The 18,847-nt window shown below is 40.3% G+C and overlaps 2 protein-coding genes across 3 annotated transcripts; one reads left to right on the top strand and one right to left on the bottom strand.

The window, feature by feature from the left end:
* Positions 1-250: 250 nt before the first annotated feature.
* Positions 251-1,438, bottom strand: LOC145814105 (uncharacterized). Its single transcript, XM_082910629.1, has 2 exons — positions 844-1,438; positions 251-753 (listed from the first exon to the last, which is right to left on the bottom strand). Exons 1-2 carry the CDS (start codon positions 1,436-1,438, stop codon positions 251-253), a joined length of 1,098 nt encoding a protein of 365 aa, XP_082766755.1.
* Positions 1,439-6,108: 4,670 nt separating this feature from the next.
* On the top strand, positions 6,109-15,830 carry LOC114265679 (uncharacterized). Of its 2 annotated transcripts, none has more exons than XM_082910927.1 (8): positions 6,109-6,553; positions 6,970-7,071; positions 7,164-7,322; positions 10,854-11,015; positions 11,661-11,777; positions 13,711-13,824; positions 14,015-14,779; positions 15,407-15,830. In XM_082910927.1, the coding sequence occupies exons 1-7, from the start codon at positions 6,224-6,226 to the stop codon at positions 14,669-14,671; spliced, it is 1,641 nt and encodes a 546-aa protein (XP_082767053.1). In that variant the 5' UTR covers positions 6,109-6,223; the 3' UTR covers positions 14,672-14,779; positions 15,407-15,830. The 2 variants fall into 2 exon arrangements, with proteins under 2 accessions (XP_082767053.1, XP_082767052.1); XM_082910926.1 differs by having other exon boundaries at positions 6,129-6,553; positions 6,955-7,071.
* Positions 15,831-18,847: the final 3,017 nt, after the last annotated feature.

The raw sequence follows: 18,847 nt of genomic DNA, 5'->3' as shown, positions 1-18,847 counted from the left end.
TTGCATGCATGGCCACCAATACCCTTGCGAGATAGCTCAGTAGGCCAAATATCTGCCCCCGATGTGATTGTCGCATATGCCTTCATGAATTTCGTACAAGAAAGCTTCCACGCTGTTTGGGTGTACACACTTAAGATAAGGGTCGGTGAAAGACTTCTTGTATAAAGCGCCAAATGGAGAGAGCCAAAACCGCTCTGACTTCACCCGGACTTTATGCGCTTCTTTTTTATCGGCCGAAAGGGTCCGCTCCTTAAGGCCGCTTCTTGAGGAAGAGGATAATAGGGTCCATCCAATAAGGACCTAGCTCGATGCAAAGTACTTTTGTCTGCTCGGTTTCCTCGATGCTAGGCCTAGGAAGAAACTCAATCAATAGAGGGCTGGGAGATGTTTTATCGACCATGGAAGCTAAACTGGTTAACTCATCCACACGCCCGTTGTCTTCCCGGCCAATTTGTTGGACCCTGATTGCCTGGAATCGCTTGATGTGTTCTCTCACTAGAGCTTGGTACTTTGTCATTCTGTCATCTTTAGCTTTGTAAACCCCAGACGCTTGGTTGACAACGAGTTGGGAATCGCTGTAAACCATTAACTCGGATGCGTACACCTGAAGGGCGCTCTTGAGCCCGGCCAATAACGCCTCGTACTCAGTCTCGTTGTTTGATGCAGGGAATCCGAGTGTGATAGAGTGTTCGATAGTCAAACCATCTGGGGAGATCAAAACTATGCTCAGCACAACACCGTGACGATTTGAGGCTCCATTTACAAAAAGTTTCCACATTTCTTCGACAAAGAGCTTCCAACACTCTGAGGGGTCCTGGGAGGCTTGAAGATTGATGGGATCACGGTTGCTTGGCTGTTCGGTTTCTGGTTCGCTGCCGTTTGGTTCCATTTCATCCCCCTTCGGCAATGCAGCACCGGATCCAATAAGTTGAATTGCCATGCTCAAGTCCAGAGTCGCATCACCGGGCTGAAGTGCTATGCCGGCTGGAGGTTCTATGGCGGGGCGCGCAAGTTTTGCGTCGCCAACATTGCCCTGCTGTGCAATTTTTGGCGAGCCAGCATTCACCTCCTCGATTGCCGTGGCAAGGTCCACCAGGCATACTGGATGAATTCCAGGTGAGAATTCAGCAACAAAGTTGGCCAATGTCTGTGCTTTTATGGCAGTTCGAGGTTGAAACTTGACTTCGAATTGTCCCAATTCGACCGTCCACTTGAGGATTAGACCAGAGAAATCCACCCGTTCAACCAAGGCATTGAGTGGGAACTCGATCAAAACGATGATTATGTGAGCATGAAAATAGTGCGCCAATTTTCTGGAGGCCATCACCAATGCCAAGGCAAGTTTTTCTAGCGACAAGTATCTCGACTCTGCTGGTAGCAAGGTTTTGCTCACATAGAAGATGGGGAAGTGCTGGATGCCTTCTAACCGGACAAGCATTGCGCTAACTACATGCTGAGAAACGGCCAGGTAAAGGTAGAGTTCTTCGCCGGGCTTTGGTGTCACCAATAATGGAGCAGAAGATAGGTACGCCTTTAGCTCGGCCAAAGCCCTGTCGCATTCCTCATCCCACGAAAACTTGGATTTCAGGGCTCGAAAGAAAGGGTGGCAGCGATTTGATGACCGACTTATGAATCAATTAAGCGCGGCGGCCAATCCGGCCAGATGCTGCACGTCCTTCGCCGAGTTGGGCTGCTTTAATTCTCATGTGGCTTTGATTTGTGTGGGGTCTACCTCGATGCCTCGGTTTGTGACTAGGAAGCCTAGTAATTTCCTGGATCCCATGCCGAAGGCACACTTGGACGCATTCAAGCGTAACTTGCGCTGTCTGAGAATGGCGAACATCTCGGCTAGGTCAGACAAGTGGTCTGCCTGATGCTTGCTTTTGACCACCATATCGTCAATGTAAGCCTCCATCATCCGGCCTAGCAGAGGGGCGAACATTTTGGTCACCATTCTTTGGAAATTTGCCCCGGCGTTCTTCAAACCAAAAGGTATGACTCGATAGCAGAAAAGTCCCCTTGGAGTGGTGAAAGAGGTTATCTCACGGTCGGGGCCATGCATGGCAATCTGATGATAACCGCGGTAGGCATCCAAGAAACTGAGCCTTTCATGTCTGGCCGTTAAATCCACCAGCTGGTCTATTCTGGGCAGAGGAAAGCTGTCTTTAAGGCAAGCTCGGTTGACGATTTTGTAGTCGACGCAAACTCGTCACTTCTCATTCTTCTTGGGTACTACGACCATGTTTGAAATCCACCGAGGGTAGTGCACTTCCTGAATAGCCCGTGCTTCAAGCAATTTTCCTACCTCTTCCGCGACTACCTCAGCGTGATGAAGAGCTGATCTCCTTATTCTTTGAATGACTGGCCGCGCATTAGGGAAAAATTGAGTTGGTGGCAAATAAAATTTGGATCGATGCCAGGCATGTCGTAGGGCAACCATGTGAAGAATTCGATATTTGCCATCAAGAACTCTACCATCTCGGCCATTTTTTGAGCGGTCAGGCTTGATCCGAGCAAAAAGAACTTGTTTGGATTTTTCGTGTTGAGCCGTACTTCTACAAATTCTTCAACAGCTTTGTCCTCGGCCCTGGTTTCTACGTCATCAAGGACACTCTGGTCTTTTGGGCCTTCAATCATTTGTACAAAGCCTTTGGCAGCTTGGCTCCCGTTCACTGCCACGAAGCATTGCTTCGACATGACTTAATCGCCCCAAATTTCTTCAATTTTCCCCATAGCCGAGGGGAATCTCATAACCTGGTGGTAGGTCGACGCCACAACCTGCACAGCATGAAGCCAGCCCCTATCGAGGATCAGATTGTATGTAGACGGCGCCTGCAATACCCAGAACTCCACCTGCTTGACCACAAATCCGGCCTTGACCAGTAAAATTATTTTCCCCAAAGGCCACTCCGGTTGCGAGTTGAAACCTACCAGTGGCGAAGTAGCCGGAGCCAAGTCTGTATCTCGGAGTTTGAGTTATTTGAACGCGTCATAGTACATAATTTCAACCGAGCTTCCCTGGTCAATCAAGATGCACTTGACATCGAACTCTTTGACGCGGAGGGTGACCACTAGGGCGTCGTTGTTGTGGCGTTTGAATGCGCTTTAGGTCCCTTGTGGAGAAACTAATCACATCTTTTTCCTCGGTCTTCCCCCTTTTGATCGCGGGCTGGACTGACAAAACTTCCCTCATGTGTTCGGCTTTTTTGATCATTCCGCGGAGCTCGCATACACGCGCCGGCTCCACTATGCCGTGGATCACATTAACCACTCCATGAGGGGGCGCCTATAAGTCAGCCGGTCCATGCGGATCAGTCGGGACGGGATGCGCGCGGCCTTAACACCTCCATCGATGTAAAGATCTAAGTGTCCGGCTACGACTAACTCCTCAAAGTGTTGCTTCAGAGGCAAATAGTTCTCCGTCCGGTGTCCTCGCTCCCGGTGATATGTGCAGCGGTATCACAGGTTGAAGCCCTTTTGCGCGTCGCCTAACTTAGCAGGAAATCGGACGTAATTCTCGTCACGAATTTCACTAAGTATGCGATAAATTGGAATCTTAAAGACCATGGTGATGCCCGTCCGAGCTTTCAACCTTCTATTGGCATCAGCTACGTCATCGCGGGGGTATTCATCTCGGTCATTCTGACGTCACCTTCTCCGGTTTTGACGATTCCACCCTCAGTCAGATTCCTCGGCACAGTCATTTGGACGGTTAGTCTCCTGTCCGACCGTGTGCACCTTGCCAGCCGACCTCTAGTCTGTGACCACCGGAGTTGTCTTCACGGTGGACGCCGCCGCATCATCCTCTACTCAGATGTGCTCCTTGATACGCTGCATTAGTTGGCCCATGGATGTCGGCTGGTTCATGATACGCGAGTCCCGCAGCCTATGTCCGACCGGGAGACCGCGCTTATATTGGGTGATTGCCAGGTTGATCGGGCAATCTAAAATCCCATTGAAGGTTTCCCAGTATTTGGAGTTGTATGCCTTGAGTGTGTCGCTCGACTCCATTTTGACACTGAGAAGGTGGTCCATCTCCTTGGGCGTTTTTGTGTTGGTCTTGAAATGAGTTACAAAGGCTTCCGCCAGCTGTTGCCACATTTCGATACTTCCCTCTGGTAGCCTCTCAAACCATTTCAAGCTCAGCTCGCCCAAACTCGACGGGAAGATAAGGCACGTAAGAGCGTCATTGCGCCTATGTCTGGCCATGACCTGCCGGAAGTGGCTTACATGCATGTATGGATCGGTCTTTCCGTCGTAGAGCGTAAACTTGGGTTGGTGAAAGCCTGCGGGGAGCGGAGTGGTTTCTATCTCAATGGAGAATGGGGTGGCGTTCAGTCTCACCAAATCTGTGTCTGGAAGGAGAGGCACGGCTGGGCGGGGCGGTGGCATTATGACCTATTCACTGGCGTGGCCCCTGTAAGATAGCCGCTGGAGCGCCGGCACCCATTGAGTCTCTCACCGGTGAGCCCGCTCCTTCAAGACTGCCCGCAAGTCCTCTGAGTGAGCGGAATAGGAATACCTCGACGTCGTCGCCGGACGTGAGGGTTGATAGGTACTATTTTGCGTGCTAGACTTTTCTACAGCCGCGTCGGATTCTCCAACCCTGTAGCTTTTGGTGATAGAAAGGGAGGAAGTGTGCCGCTGGCTCTGACTGCCTGAACAGCGTGGTTGGGTGCGCTCACTGTGGTCTCCCACTCCAGCAACACCCTTCCCTTTGACATGCCGTTTGAGATCTTCCATCTCCGCCGCCATTCTCCGGATGACGGCGTCTTGGTCCCTTAACTTGTGCTCCAGACGCCTAGCGTGCGATTCTCTTTGCCGCCGGTGCCTGTCTGGGCTCCAAGAGTTACCAAAACTTCTACCGCGCTTATCCCGTGCGTCTCTTGAATGTCCTCCTGGGGAAGTCTCTAGGCCCGCCATGTTTGGAACGGCGGGGAGTTCATCTCTCCGTCTAGTTGACTCCGGGGTAACACCGTCGATGGTGGACAACGGTATCTCGTCATTGTTCGCCATTGAAGGCGATTAGATGAGCTTGGAAGACAATGTTTGGTCTATCAAACTTTCCCACAGACGGCACCAATTATACGGGGAGCAAATATTCCGTAGTGCCCGTACTCCTTTTGTCCAAGCTCCTCGTCTGTCTGATCGACTTGCGAACAAAATGGCGGTAAGCTACCAGGCGGTATGTGGTCGGAAAACCCCTCCGACAGTCAAGTTAGTACACACTGAGGGATAGAGAGAGAGAGAGAGGAGAGACTTGAGTGTTTAGGTTTTTCTCACCAAATTATGTTTTTATATCCAGCATGGGGGCGCGTAGTCTTGCTTATATACTTCTGCGCTCAAATCTACTCCCATTGGTCTCTTGACGCGTGGAGCTGCTTTCCCATCTGTCAGCACAAATCCAACAATCACCACTTAACCATACCACCAGACGACATTAGTGGGAGTTCGGCATCCCGGCGGCATCACCTCAGCTTCCCATGACCGTGCTGCGCAACGTGCATGAGTGCTCTGCTCGCCGAGATCCATAACAGCCGAGCTCGGAAGCATTCCGGCAGAGCCGAGTTTAAGACAGGTCGGCCAGTGAACAGAAGACATTTCCCACTGAGCTACGCGTGTGACCCATGGAACTCGGGTTAGCAGGCGGTCTTCTCGGCCAAGTAAGCTTGGTTCAAACATTGTACCTGGACCTCGGGCCTAAGCCTCGACCGAGCAAGATCAACTCCAGGGAGGCCTCAGTCAGCTCGGCCTAAACAGGGGGCCCGAGCCTTAACCGGGCAAACTTCACTCTGGACTGGCCCAAATTAGCTCAGCCAACATGCTCGGTCCTATTCGTCCAGCTTCTACCATAGCCCAAAGCTAGATTATAAATCTCCCTCACAATTATAATTAATTAACTCAATTGTGGACCGGACTGAACTGAATTGAAAGTATAAATCTCCAATTAAGCTCATTAATATATTGGGTTGAAAATATTAAGCCAATCTCCCCAAAAAAAACAAAGTTTAATGAAATTTATTTTATTTGATGTTAATAATATAAAAAAAAAACTCACAAAAAATTTGGTAAAAAACAAATCAAACCAGTCCGAGGAGCCAATTCTCCGAATGCATCCAAACATAGCCTTGTTTCCAAACACCACGTTAAGATTTGAACCCTGAACTAGGGTTTGGTCCTCCACAATTGTTGTCGCTCTGCAATCTTTCTCTCCAACAAAAAAATGGGTAAGAGAGAGAAGAATCTAAAAGCGGCAAAGTATCATATCGAAGAAGAGGAGAACGAAGAATTACAATCGAAATCAGCAAAGTCTCAAATCGTACTGAACAGTAGTAGCGACGATGAAGAAGCCAACGAAGATCTGAGCTTGAAAATCGTCGAGAAAGCAATGCTACGAGCTTGTAGCTCTGGCCAACGGAACGACTCAGAATCAAAGGTCGATAATTCTTTGTTGCCGTTGCAAAAAGATGAAGTTGTGGTGACAGACGTGAAGAGCAAGAGGAAAAGTAGGAAAGAGAAGAAGAGCAAGAAGGTGAAAAAGCAAGAGGAAACTGTGAGTACCTGAATTTAATTGCAAAATTGAATCTTTATGTGTGTATCAAACTCAATAAAAAACCTTTTTCCTTGTGTATATCATCTGTTTGGTTGCCTGGAAAGCTGAGGAAAGCATAGGAAACTGAAATTTTGAGTTTTACGTGCTCTGACTTGTGTTTTGATTTGGCTGTGAATACTAAACTCAACTATGGCAAATAGTTAGTTTTTGATTAGTTGGGTTTTTAGCCTTCTGGGGTTTCAAGTAATGTGAAGTCCAGTATAAAATTTTTTCTTTGTATTTGTTTAATATTTGTTTCAGTTTAGCATAAAAGTATTAAAGATATAGTTAAAACTAGTTTTTGCAATGCTTTGTAATATGTATATATATATGTATTTTTTTTGGTCTTTTAATTGGATTAGGTTGTTGTTGCAAAGGATGAAGAGGAGGCTGAGACAATCAAAGCCATAGAGATTAATGAACTTGCCGAGACAAATCCTGTTGAGAAACCTGATAACATTGTGCTACGGAAGCTTCTTGTGAGTTGAAATGAAATGCTTAATGTCACTTTCGAACACTATTTCGTTTGAAGGCTTAGAGTGGTATCTCTCTTATTGATTTGTTCTATCAGCGAGGGCCAAGGTACTTCGATCCTCCAGACAGTGGTTGGGGAATGTGCTACAATTGCGGTGAGGAGGGTCATAAAACTGTCAACTGCACCTCAGCTAGGCGGAGGAAGCCATGCTTTGTTTGTGGGAGTTTGGAGCACAATGCCAAGCAGTGCACAAAGGTTTGTGAAAGAAAAAAAGTTAATGGAAAGGTTTTTTTATTTTTATTCTATAAAATAAACTCTCATTATTTGGTTTACTGATTTTGGCTCAAGTTGAATTAAGTTTTGAATTGATGAGTTATTTACTGAGTTGTCTGGGTTGAATAGGCTTGATTGTTTTTCATCACTTTTTGGATTTTATTGTGGGAAAAGCTGAATTGGCTGCGAAACATCTATTTGTTACCTACCCTTTAGCCTTTTTCACAATAAACTATTAAAGAAAGGAAGCGTAGATATGCACCATAGTGAAAAAAGGAAATAGAAGGAGACGTATCTAAAGCTGTAAAGTTTAGGCAGTTTTGTTGTAGATTTGTGTTAAGATGCCAAGTGTTATGCATGTTAGCACATAGTTTGGTATGACCACTTGCCAGATTTCAGAGATGTGCAGGAAATTTCTTAGTAACCAATACTTTTCTCCAACACTAACCATATTATATCTCTAGACACCCTATCAAAAGTTTACATCATTTATTGTCTTTGTACTTCTCTATTATTTTCTTAGTAAATTTATCTCTTCCATAGTTGATCTATCAGACATTATTTCAAATTGAGTCTATGAAACTGTTGTTGTAAGCGATGCTTAACCACTCTTTCTCACTTTTTTGTTGTATGACTCATCAACGCAATACCTCTATAATTGTTACCTATTTGGATAATTCCTTTATTTTAATACATAGGTATTAAAATACTTTTTCTCCACTCTTCAAATATTTTCCTAATCATTACAACCTAATTAAAAAAATTTGTTAGCCAAAACACCAATCTTTACCTAAGCATTTCTAAGCCTCAATAGGTATACAATCAAGTCCTAATACCTTTTGTGATTTCTTTTTCTCTAGTGCAAATTGCACATTGAACTCCCTTAGTCGATGATAACATCTATATTCTCTAGTTCCATCAACGCTATCATATTCTTCGCCTCCATAGTTTTCTAAATGCTTTTCATTTAATGGTTTCTTTAAATAGACTTTTTCACATTTTTTATTCTCATCATCTTCCACTAACATTCTCGAATCCTCACTTTAAATAAATCCTCACTTTATCATTTCTATCCTTGTGCCACTGTTTGAAACATTCATTTTTTGTTTTTATTACGGCTTGTACCTCTCTATTCCATCATCAAATATCTTTAGAAATAATTTTTTTCTCCCTTTTAACTCTGCAAAGGCTTATTTTAAAGGCTTCTTTTAATATTCTTTTAATGCATCTCGCCATTTTATACCGCATCACATGTTATTAACATTACCTGCCAAACTCTACGTTGCTTTTTAAAGCATTTTATCCTTAAATATTTGTTATCTATCATTCTTTTTTGGTTTGATTATATCCCCTTTAATGTATGTATATAGTATTTTTAGTCTGTGTTGTGACTTTAAACTCTCTCGGGAATAATCTTGGAATAAAACGTTATATTTGATTCTCATTTGATCAAATTTTAAAAATTATTAAGTGTTCCTCTCTTTTTTTAAAGATGGTGTTGGTTAATATAAGGTCGAATTTCACTGCTAAATCTAAAATGTCCTTTGCACCTTCATTTTAGTCTCCAAAAGCATATCCCCTATTGAGTTAAAATGTACTAGATTTGGGAAGAAGAACGAGGAGAATGAACAAACTCAAAGATGGAAGGTGGTTTGGGTTTTTAATTATGAGACCTTACACCTCAGCATATATTTATACTATTAGATAGATGTGGCCTCATTTCCCTCTTTGTTTCTTCTCTTAAGCAACGTGGGGTGGAAGGGTGCTGGGTTTGATGCCGCTTCTAGACATAATCTTTTACCTTAGTATTCCCTTTCTTGGGCCAAAATCATGCTTCTATTTTTTGTGAAATGGTAGGAGTAATACCCATTGAAGATAAGTTAAAAAAGAACATACTATAATGGTTTGATCATGGTGATGTTTGGTAAGTGAATTTTAGCCATTTTTAGGCTTAAATCCACAAAAAAACAAAATAGGCCAAAATAGCCAATAAGACAAAATGTCACATCAAACCCATATCATTTCATTTTTTTTTTTTCACAAACATCACATCAAACTACAAAAAAAACCCAATCATCTTTCCAATCACAAAAATTTTAGCCTACTAAAATAGTCAAAAACTAAAATAGCCTACTAAAATAGTAACTTCTCAAACACCCACCATGTATAACATAGATTAGTAGATGCAATAGCAAGAGTAATATAGTCACTATTAATGGAAATGCTAGGGAAGGGGAAAACCTAAATTGACATGGGGCATTGTAGCAAAAAAATTATATGAATTTATTTAATTTAATTGAGCACGTAGCTCTCGTCAGAACAAAATGGTGAAAAAAGCTTCATGTGGCCGACCCAAATTGATTGGAACACAAGGCTTTAGTTTGGTTTGGTAGTAATTTTGAATCTATTCTTACTTATGAAACAGCAATGTTGATCTGGACATGCCAAAGTATTAATTTTGTCAATTAGTGGGACAGAAATATGAGGAAATTATAGATAATTATTCCTTTCAATATGTTCTAGAATAGAGTTTACGGATTATAGATTATTATTCCTTTCAATATGTTCTAGTTTCAGAATAGATAATTATTATTTTCAATATGTTTCCATTCCTTGCATTTTTATTTAAGAAATTGTCCAAATTCTTATACTGTGGAACCCTTGTTTGTCTATTTACAATTACATTCTATTCATATTGGGGGGAAAAGAGCCAAATTATGAAGTTTATGCTGCAACATCCTACCTGTTGTGGCAGCATAAGGGTGATGTGGTCAAGATAAGAAAGAGTTTGTATAACCTAGACATATCTGAGGCATGAACGATAGGGGATTTCTGTGGTGTTGGGGAAGTTCCATGTCCATCATTGTCATGAATCCTTTGCACATACAACACTGCCCACAGATAAAATAGTTGCACATGCTATGCAGGAGGATATAGGATTAGTCAAAACAGTTCTCGTATTTACAAATATGGGATTGAAGTAGTTTACCAAATTACTATGTCATGCCTGATAGGTAGATATGTAATCCACAATTCACATAAAGCATATAATTGTTTATTGGTAGAGGGGCCAATTTAAGAGGAACCTACTTGCTATTATAAAATTAATAGTTCGTTGAGCTCTTAAAAATCTTCAAATGGATGGACACTTTGTTTTAATTCCAGATTGGATACCTACAAACTCTGGAAGGTGTGTTTTCTAAGGCTTAGCTTGTTCGAAATTATAATATGAACTTTGGATTTTTACTACGTGTTTGGTGTGAGCTATTATTCACTTTGAAGGTCTGGAAGATTGTATGATATCTCCTTGAAAAATTTTCATCTTCTCACATGACAAAGTTGCAGTGAATCTATCTGCCCACATGACAAGTACTTTGACCTGTATTATTTTTTCTTGCATCATCTCCTCTGCCGGTTTCCTTCAAAGTTTTTCCATCATTATTCAGTTGGGAGCAGTAATATCACTCTATTCTATTAGGCTTTAACTTGAATTTTTTTTGGTGTGGTGTTCAGGGAAAAGATTGCTTTATATGCAAAAAAGGAGGTCACCGTGCAAAAGATTGCCCAGAAAAATACACAGGGGGATTTCAGAATTCTAAGATATGCTTAAAATGTGGAGAGTCTGGTCATGATATGTTCTCATGCAAGAAAAATTATTCTCTTGATGATTTAAAGGTACTTTTGTTCTTCATGTGTATATATTTACACATTCATATATAAGCAGAAATATATTCAGCTTGTTTGGTTCCATTTTTCCAAAAACACTTTTCAGAAAATTCTATTTTCTTATTTTCCGTGTTTTTTTGTTTTTTACTGAATTTTAAAAATATTTTAAGCAATTTTTTTAACTTTTTAGACACACCTAACATAAATACACCTAAAAAGTAAAAAAATTGTAAAAAAAATCTTTTAAAAATTCATTAAATACCAAAAATACAAAAAAAATACAAGAATTCAGTACATTTTTTTTGTATTTTTATGTATTTATTAATTTTTTAAAATATTTTTTAAAATATTTTTACTTTTTAGATACATCTAAGTAAGGTACATCTAAACAAGTAAAAAAAATGTTTAAAAATTAAAAAAAATTCATTAAAAACAAAAAAAACGAAAACCAAAAAACTCAGTTTTCAAAAAATTTAATCCAGAAAACTCAAACCAAATACACTGATTATTATTCTCTTGATGATTTGATGGGTTTATTGAATATTACCTTCCTGGAGGTTTTTATGGTTTTGTTTGGATTCAGACTAGACTGGAATTCTTGTTGTATAACAATTGTTTTGGCCTTTTCTCACCTCCTCTTTTGAAATTGATCAGGAAATACAATGCTACATTTGCAAGAATTTTGGCCATCTTTGTTGTGCTGACTTTACCGATACTGGTCCAAGAGAACTTTCTTGTTATAGATGTGGTCTTTTGGGCCATAGTGGTTTGGTAAGTTTATTCTATGGTTTCGTATTTGCTGCCATGGCCTATTTATCAATGAATTATGTCTTAAGGTTATAGATACAAACATCATATCTCAATTCCAATATGAACGGTTAAGAAGTGTGAACCAACATTTCTAATATTTTTTATAAAGCTTTATTCACAAACAAATTGGAAGTTTTAGGTTTAAGAGTTTCTAAAATTAAAAGGGAAAGTGAAAAAATCTATTGTGTGTGTCTATTGAGCCTTCTTTCTTTGGATGACACTCTTTCAGTTTTCTCACTACTCTCTACCACTCCAACACAATAGTTCTCCATTTTGTTAAAGAGGACAAATGTATGGAAAAAATCGAGATGGAGACTTTTGTGCTGAAGATAATGATTAGAAATGGCAACGGGGCGGGGCGGGGCCGGGGATCACACTTCCCGTCCTTGATCCCCAATGGTATAAATTTCTCCGTCCCCGACCTTGATCCCTGATGGGGAACCTATCACAGTTCCCTTCCCCGTCCTTTAACGGGGATCGGGTTTCCCCGAACCCTAAAATTTCCCGGACCAAAAAAAAAAAAAAAAAAAAAAACAGCAGCAGCAAGTTAGCGACAACATTATCAACCAACATCAACAACAACATTATCAACATCAACATCAACATCAACATCAACATCATCATCCTCATCATCAAACAACATCAACAACAACATCATCAACATCACAAAGAGATATAGATTTGAGAGAGATATCTAAGTAAAGAGAGATAGAGAGAGAGATCGCGAGTGAGATCCAAGCCGCATGAGGCACGACAGGATCTAGCGGCAGGACGGGCATGAGGAGCGAGATCCAAGCCACATGAGGCAGATCGGAGACTTGGTGGCCCCGCTGAGTCTGGCGTTGACGGTCGAGATCTAAGTTTGCAAATCTGAGTTCAACGGTGATGGGAGGAGGGAGAGGAGGATAGCGGAAGAGGAGGGAGAGAAGGACAGCGGAGAGAGGGAGATCGGCGGTGAGGGAGAGGAGGACAATGGCGGAGGAGGGAGGCTTTTAGAGAGAGAGAGAGAGAGAGAGAGAGAGAGAAACCCAGAGAGAGGTCTGTGTGAGTTGTGTCTGTGTTTTTTGGGTTTGGTTTATATATGTAGAGGGGTATGATAGTAATTTCACTTTGGGGAGAATTGGTGCCGGGCCGGGTTCGGGGCTGTGAAAGCTATCCCAGCGTCCCTGGCCCGAAACTGATCGGGGATTCAATTTCAAATACTATCCTTGTCCCCGGCCCGAAATTGATCGGGGATTCAATTTCAAATACCATCCCCGTCCTTGCGGGGGTATTTTTCGGGAAAAAACCATTCTAATCGGGGTCGGGGGGGTCGGGTCCTCATCAGGCCGGGTTCAAATTGCCATCCCTAATAATGATTATGTCCTCAGCTTGGATGAGGTGATATGGGTTTATAGATACATGTGGTATTTCTGCATGTTTGCGTACGACACCATATTTGTGTTTGTGTTTATACTTGAGAATATTTTTTCCTTTTCTTTTTTATAAATTTTATTTTAAAGAGATACCCTATTCTTTCTCATTTCATGAGTTTTTGTACTTAATTTAGGAACATCTAAATGGGGTTTTATTTGTGCTATTGTTACAACTACTTTGCCATATATACGGAAGATGCGTCATATATTTTGCTTTTCAATTGTCTTTAGTTTTGTTCATGTATGAACCTTGTTATGAATATCCTGAAGTTGGTTTCAGATTTTCATAATTTTTCCATGGTATCAATGTTGTTGTTTCCATATATATTTCTTTAGTGAGGTACTATACATGTCAGTCAATTTATCATTTAAACTTTTGGTCTTAATTTTTACTTGTTTAGAAGAACATTGCAGTCGTTGGTACTGCTTTCTTATTGCTAGGAAGACAATTGTAATTAACATGGAGTAAATATATGCAGGAATGCACAAGGCCACGTGGTGAGACAACTAGTGTGGCTATGGAGTCTTTTGGCTCATGCTTCAAGTGTGGTGAAGAAGGACATTTTGCTCGTGAATGCTCAAGTTCAACTAAGGTACATTTCAGGTTTTCAGTGGGTGGCCTCACAGGATATCAGAATCCTAATAACTACACATGAGCTCTGAATTTTGATTTGTTATCTATCACAATCTTCTTCTGTTCTTTGCTGTTATTCCTCTCTTCTCCCCCTTTCTGGATGTTTAATGGTCTTCTCAGTAAGGTGGTAGTTTATTTTTGTTCCACAGGTTCGTAAGAGGAATCTTGACTTCTCAACCCCCACTCAGAAATTTTCCAAAGATAACAGAGACTATGTGCGAGTTGGATCTGTACCTTCTGATCCTGCCAAGGCTCACAAAAGGAGAAAAGGTCAATGTGAAGGAGAATTTACTACGCCATCTAACTCAAAATGGAGGGGTGGTTGGATTACTGAAGATCCTGGAGACTTACCCCGTGGAAAAGCCAAAGTGCATGGATGGGTATCTCCTGCAACACCAACTAATATGAGGAATAAGAGTTATACTTCCATAACTGGTGGTCACTCTTCAAGTTCTTATTCTTCTAGAAAGACTCAAAAGTTTCAATGTGAAGGAGAATTTACTATGCCATCTAACTCAGAATGGAGGGGTGGTTGGATTACTGAAGATCCTGGAGACTTACCCCGTGGAAAAGCCAAAGTGCATGGATGGGTATCTCCTGCAACACCAACTAATATGAGGAATAAGAGTTATACTTCCATAACTGGTGGTCACTCTTCAAGTTCTTATTCTTCTAGAAAGACTGAAAAGTTTCATTTTGGAGCTTCAGCTTCAAATGGATCCTCCAAATTTAATCAGCACAGATATTCAGCATCAAGGTTTGGCAACTCTAGTAGTGACGGGATGAGGAGAAACTATGACTGGTAGCAGGAACATTTTTTTCCCTTTCTTTCTTTTCAGTTGTAGTAAGGTTAGGAGGCAGGAACTGCAAAAAGATGTAAATTTGGAGGCTCAACATTTGAGTTTTTAAACCTCGTAAGTACCTCTGCTTCTGTTCAAGTCAACTATTAGTTTTTTTTTTTTTGTTTTATTCACCATCTCCTTTGTTGTCTGGTTGCAAGATACATGAACTTTTCTAAATGTGTGAATTCCCCTTGTCGGTGCATGATGCCTGGTTGTCGTATGAGGGCCTGAGCTTTAATATGTATCCAGCAAGTATCTCAATTGTTGTTGTACATAAAACCCTATTATATGATCCTTTTATCGCTAGTTACTTCAATATGAGGAAAGTATCCATGTCGAACACTTTGTTACATGAAGAACACCATTTCACTTGAGGAAAGAAAATAAGAATTTTTTGAAATATGAACGTTAGTTTTGGACTTTTGTCCTTGGATTTGGGGTTAGATGAAATTATCATCCAGACACATACCCCACATCTGACACAAAGTCTGTGTAACATAGTGAACTAAAACACTTGTACTATGGTGAACTATGACACTTCTTTGATTTTAATATATCCAACTGTAAATTTTCTATCCCATTCCCGTTAAATATAATTTCTTAGTGAAGTCAATATAATGCAGACAGCAGATGCTCTATTTTTTTAATTGTACCAAACTGAAATCATTTGAATTGATTTGTGTTTGTATTCCTGTGCAGTGAATTGGAGCTGATACACTACCAGAAGGGCGGTGTTTTATGTTCTTTCTCTTAGAAAGTTGTCACTGTACATTATCGGTAGGGAAATCCTAAACCCTGTACTTGGGAGCTTGAATATCTCCCGTCATATTTCAAGTTTAGTCAAAATGCTTGCTTAAGTTTATTATTATTATTATTATTATTTTGAGAATGTTTCTTTGCTTCCTAATATGTTGATGTTCGCTTTAATGTTGAGGATTGATAGGTTTTTAGTCTACATGGGAGGATCTTCATATCATAATTATGATGGAAGTATTGTATTTTTGAAGATCAGTTGAAAAAAGGGAAAGAAAGAAAGAATGATAGTTGGCTTACGATTCTGGATTGGTTGATTTGGATGTATTCTTGGTAATTTTTAATATAAATCATTCCTTCCTGTGTGGCAGTTGTATGTTGTGATAATGTTCTGTATTGTGTGCAGGGTGTCTTGTGGTATTTCAAGATATGCTTAGGTTTTTGAACTGGACAGCAAATTTTTCAGCAATTTATTTATTTATTTGTGTGCACACGTGAGAGAGAGTTGGGGTGGCTGCTATGCACCTTGCAAAGCAACTAATTTTGGGTTTATCTTCATGATTCGAATCGTTCATTTTGTACAGTTTGTCGAAAAAATTATCTATATATAAAAAAAAAAGGTTAATAGGACATTGGTAGTCATATGATCAGATCATATTCGTCTTACGAAATTAATGGATAGTTTATTCTCAGAATCTCATTTGCCTCCATTTGTTTAAGACAACGTGATCTGGCACATGGCTATTTATTTTCGATCAACTCGATGTTTTACATTTTCACAGATTTTTTATATGGATAATATGCTCAATGGCTTTTACAAAAAGAACAATTCAGATCATAAAAAATATGTTTGTTATGGGACTCACCAAGGAGGCATTAAGTCTCAATTGGCAGTTCATTAGTTAGGCTGAACATGTATGCTTATTTTTGGGCAAAAATGAAAACAAAAAACTTGTTTGGAACACGACTATTTTGAAAACAAATGAAACGGGGTTGACGGCCATGGGAGTTGGTGGCCAAAGGTGGCTGTTTGTCACGGGCTATGGTGGCCGAAAGTGATTGATGGTGGTTGTAGATGGTGAATGATCAGCTAGTTGAAGATGATTTTTACTTGGAGATGATAGCCAAAGGTGGTTATAGTTGATGAGAGGTGGTTGGTGCTGATGGTAGTTAGTATTGATAAGTAATGGGTAGTCATAAATGGTAGAAGAAATAGAAATAGATGAAAAAATAATAAATAAATAAACAAGAAGAAACACAAGCAAGGAGAAGAGCACAGCGGAAGACGAGAGTAAAAACAAATAAGAAACAAATAACCTAAAACTGAAATAATTGAAATCCAAATTAAATTAAGACTTACAATTGTTTATTGGAAACTGGGAAATACTGCTTCAAAATACGTAGCTTTATGACTTCTAGCTTGAAAATAAGTAATAATTTTGTTACAGAGAGGAGAATGATAGAGTTGTTTGTCAATTTTTTCAATCTGCCTTCTTCTTGACTAAGAAAACTCTTTTATAGCCAAAGTAGAATAACTTTGAGGCTTATGAATTGGGAATTATGTCCGAAAAGTAGCACATGGGTGTTGTCTGCTGCTTTCGATGATTGACTGAAAGTTGATTGTTGATTGTTGCTTTTGATTGTTCTGGACTTGTCTTTGAATGAATAGTGAATAGTGAATAGTGACTTTTTCACTATTCACTTACTTTTGGTGGAGAGGCGTGACTGCACAGTTAACTAGTGGGGAATTAATATATAAATCAGCAGCTTTTTTCAAAGTAATAGCAGTGATTGAAACTGGTGTATATATGGAATCCAATGACTGTGTCAGCCATAAGGGTCTTGAGCATCTTAAAATTGTGGACTATATGGATCATGACTTGTAGAGGCTTCGGATGAGGCTGATCCATCAGAAACATCATCTTCATTTTGTGACTTGGCTTGGGCCAATAATAATTTTACAATATGAATTAATTCTTCATTAGTGGTCTTGGATTTGGGCTTTGTTTTGGGCTTGGGCTTGGATGATTTGGAAGGCCCAGAATTGGTTGTTGGGCTTCCAAGTCTAACTGTGATGAGAGGAAGTGGACTTCCTTGAGTGACTGAAGTAGTTGGGTTCTACTGAGAGGACTTGACCATTACAGGAGTGGGAGCATGAATGTTGACTGGAAATTCTTGCTGGACTTGTTCAATAATGCGGTGGACTTTGAATGTATCCTACCATTTGACAAAATGTTGTTGAATGACCATGTTATCCAAAAGACTGTATTGCCATTTAAAAATCTAAGGGACTTTGTATTTGGACATAAAATGAAGCAATGTAGGGAATTGACGTTTGTGTTGACTCAACTTGTAGACTGAAGAGAAATAATTGACTTGTTCTATTAGTTCAGTAGGGATAATTCTGTGATGGCACCATGATGAGACCACTGTCTCAAAAACCATGAAGGAAATTCTAACTTAAATTTATGATCAAAAGAGAAAAACCATGAGTGACTGTATGACTCATTTTGGTGGAGGAGGAGTTTGAACCAAGCATCAATGTAATCAAAATAACTATATTGTATCTTGTGATTGGGAAGATCTTGAAGTAAGAAAGGGAAATCTCATTCATCAAGGGATACAATGTTGTGTATGTAGAGGGAATGGTAAATGATTTTACTAGCATTAACTCAATCGTAAATAGGTTTAATGACTATAGATTTGTGGTGAAAGAGTATATCCTTATAGAAGGTAATTAACTTGTTGGATGAGAGGGAGTGACATGCCTTCTAGGAGGGAAATATGATGGGACTAGATCAATAACATTGTGAATGTTTTTATGGACTGCTTCTTTGTAGAACAGGTTGGATGATTGTTTAAGAACATAGTCTGTTCTTGGGGTAGATCTAACTGGATAATTAGTCGGCATGGGAGTAATTGGCTGACATGCAAAGGGGTCTGAAGCCAGAGCTGAGTGTAGCTAGGTATAGGAATGTTACCAAGAATTTGATATCAGTTGACTAGATCAATCAGGGATGCAATAATAGGCTGATTGGTTGGCACAATGGCAAGAGGTTTTGTAGAAGGTTTGTGGCTTGACATCTGTAAGGTAGAAACAGATTAGCATCTACTGAGGAGATCTAGTTGGTCAATATGAAAATTGAGAAGATTAGTGTAATGGGCAATCAAATTGTGTTGACTACGAATCTGTTGAAATTGAAGGTAAGGGTCTTGGTCTATTGACTTTAGGAAAGATATTTTAAAAACACAACAACGGATTAATTTGCGATAACGGGTAACTTGTAACTTGTGGATAGAAATATAAAGAGTAGGCATGGTGCACTATCCCCCTTGTAAAAATTCTCGGGTAAGGAAATCAGGAATAAAATTTTGACTATCAGGAAT

The sequence above is a fragment of the Camellia sinensis genome, unplaced genomic scaffold, assembly GCF_055761805.1.
Source record: "Camellia sinensis isolate YWXY unplaced genomic scaffold, ASM5576180v1 Unanchor1, whole genome shotgun sequence".
Taxonomy (NCBI): Eukaryota; Viridiplantae; Streptophyta; class Magnoliopsida; order Ericales; family Theaceae; genus Camellia; species Camellia sinensis.
Note: the sequence above shows the minus strand (reverse complement) of the source record. Positions and strands in the feature narration are given on the sequence as shown.

Bases quoted from the DNA above. Each gene is read 5' to 3' on its own strand.
- LOC145814105 (XM_082910629.1), bottom strand. From the start codon at position 1,438: ATGCTTGTCCGGTTAGAAGGCATCCAGCACTTCCCCATCTTCTATGTG. The intron at 754-843 runs GTGATCCCATCA...TTGTAAATGGAG, and splicing joins AACCGAACAGCCAAGCAACC to CCTCAAATCGTCACGGTGTT.
- LOC114265679 (XM_082910926.1), top strand. From the start codon at position 6,224: ATGGGTAAGAGAGAGAAGAATCTAAAAGCGGCAAAGTATCATATCGAA. The intron at 7,072-7,163 runs GTGAGTTGAAAT...TTGTTCTATCAG, and splicing joins TTGTGCTACGGAAGCTTCTT to CGAGGGCCAAGGTACTTCGA. The intron at 11,016-11,660 runs GTACTTTTGTTC...GAAATTGATCAG, and splicing joins ATTCTCTTGATGATTTAAAG to GAAATACAATGCTACATTTG.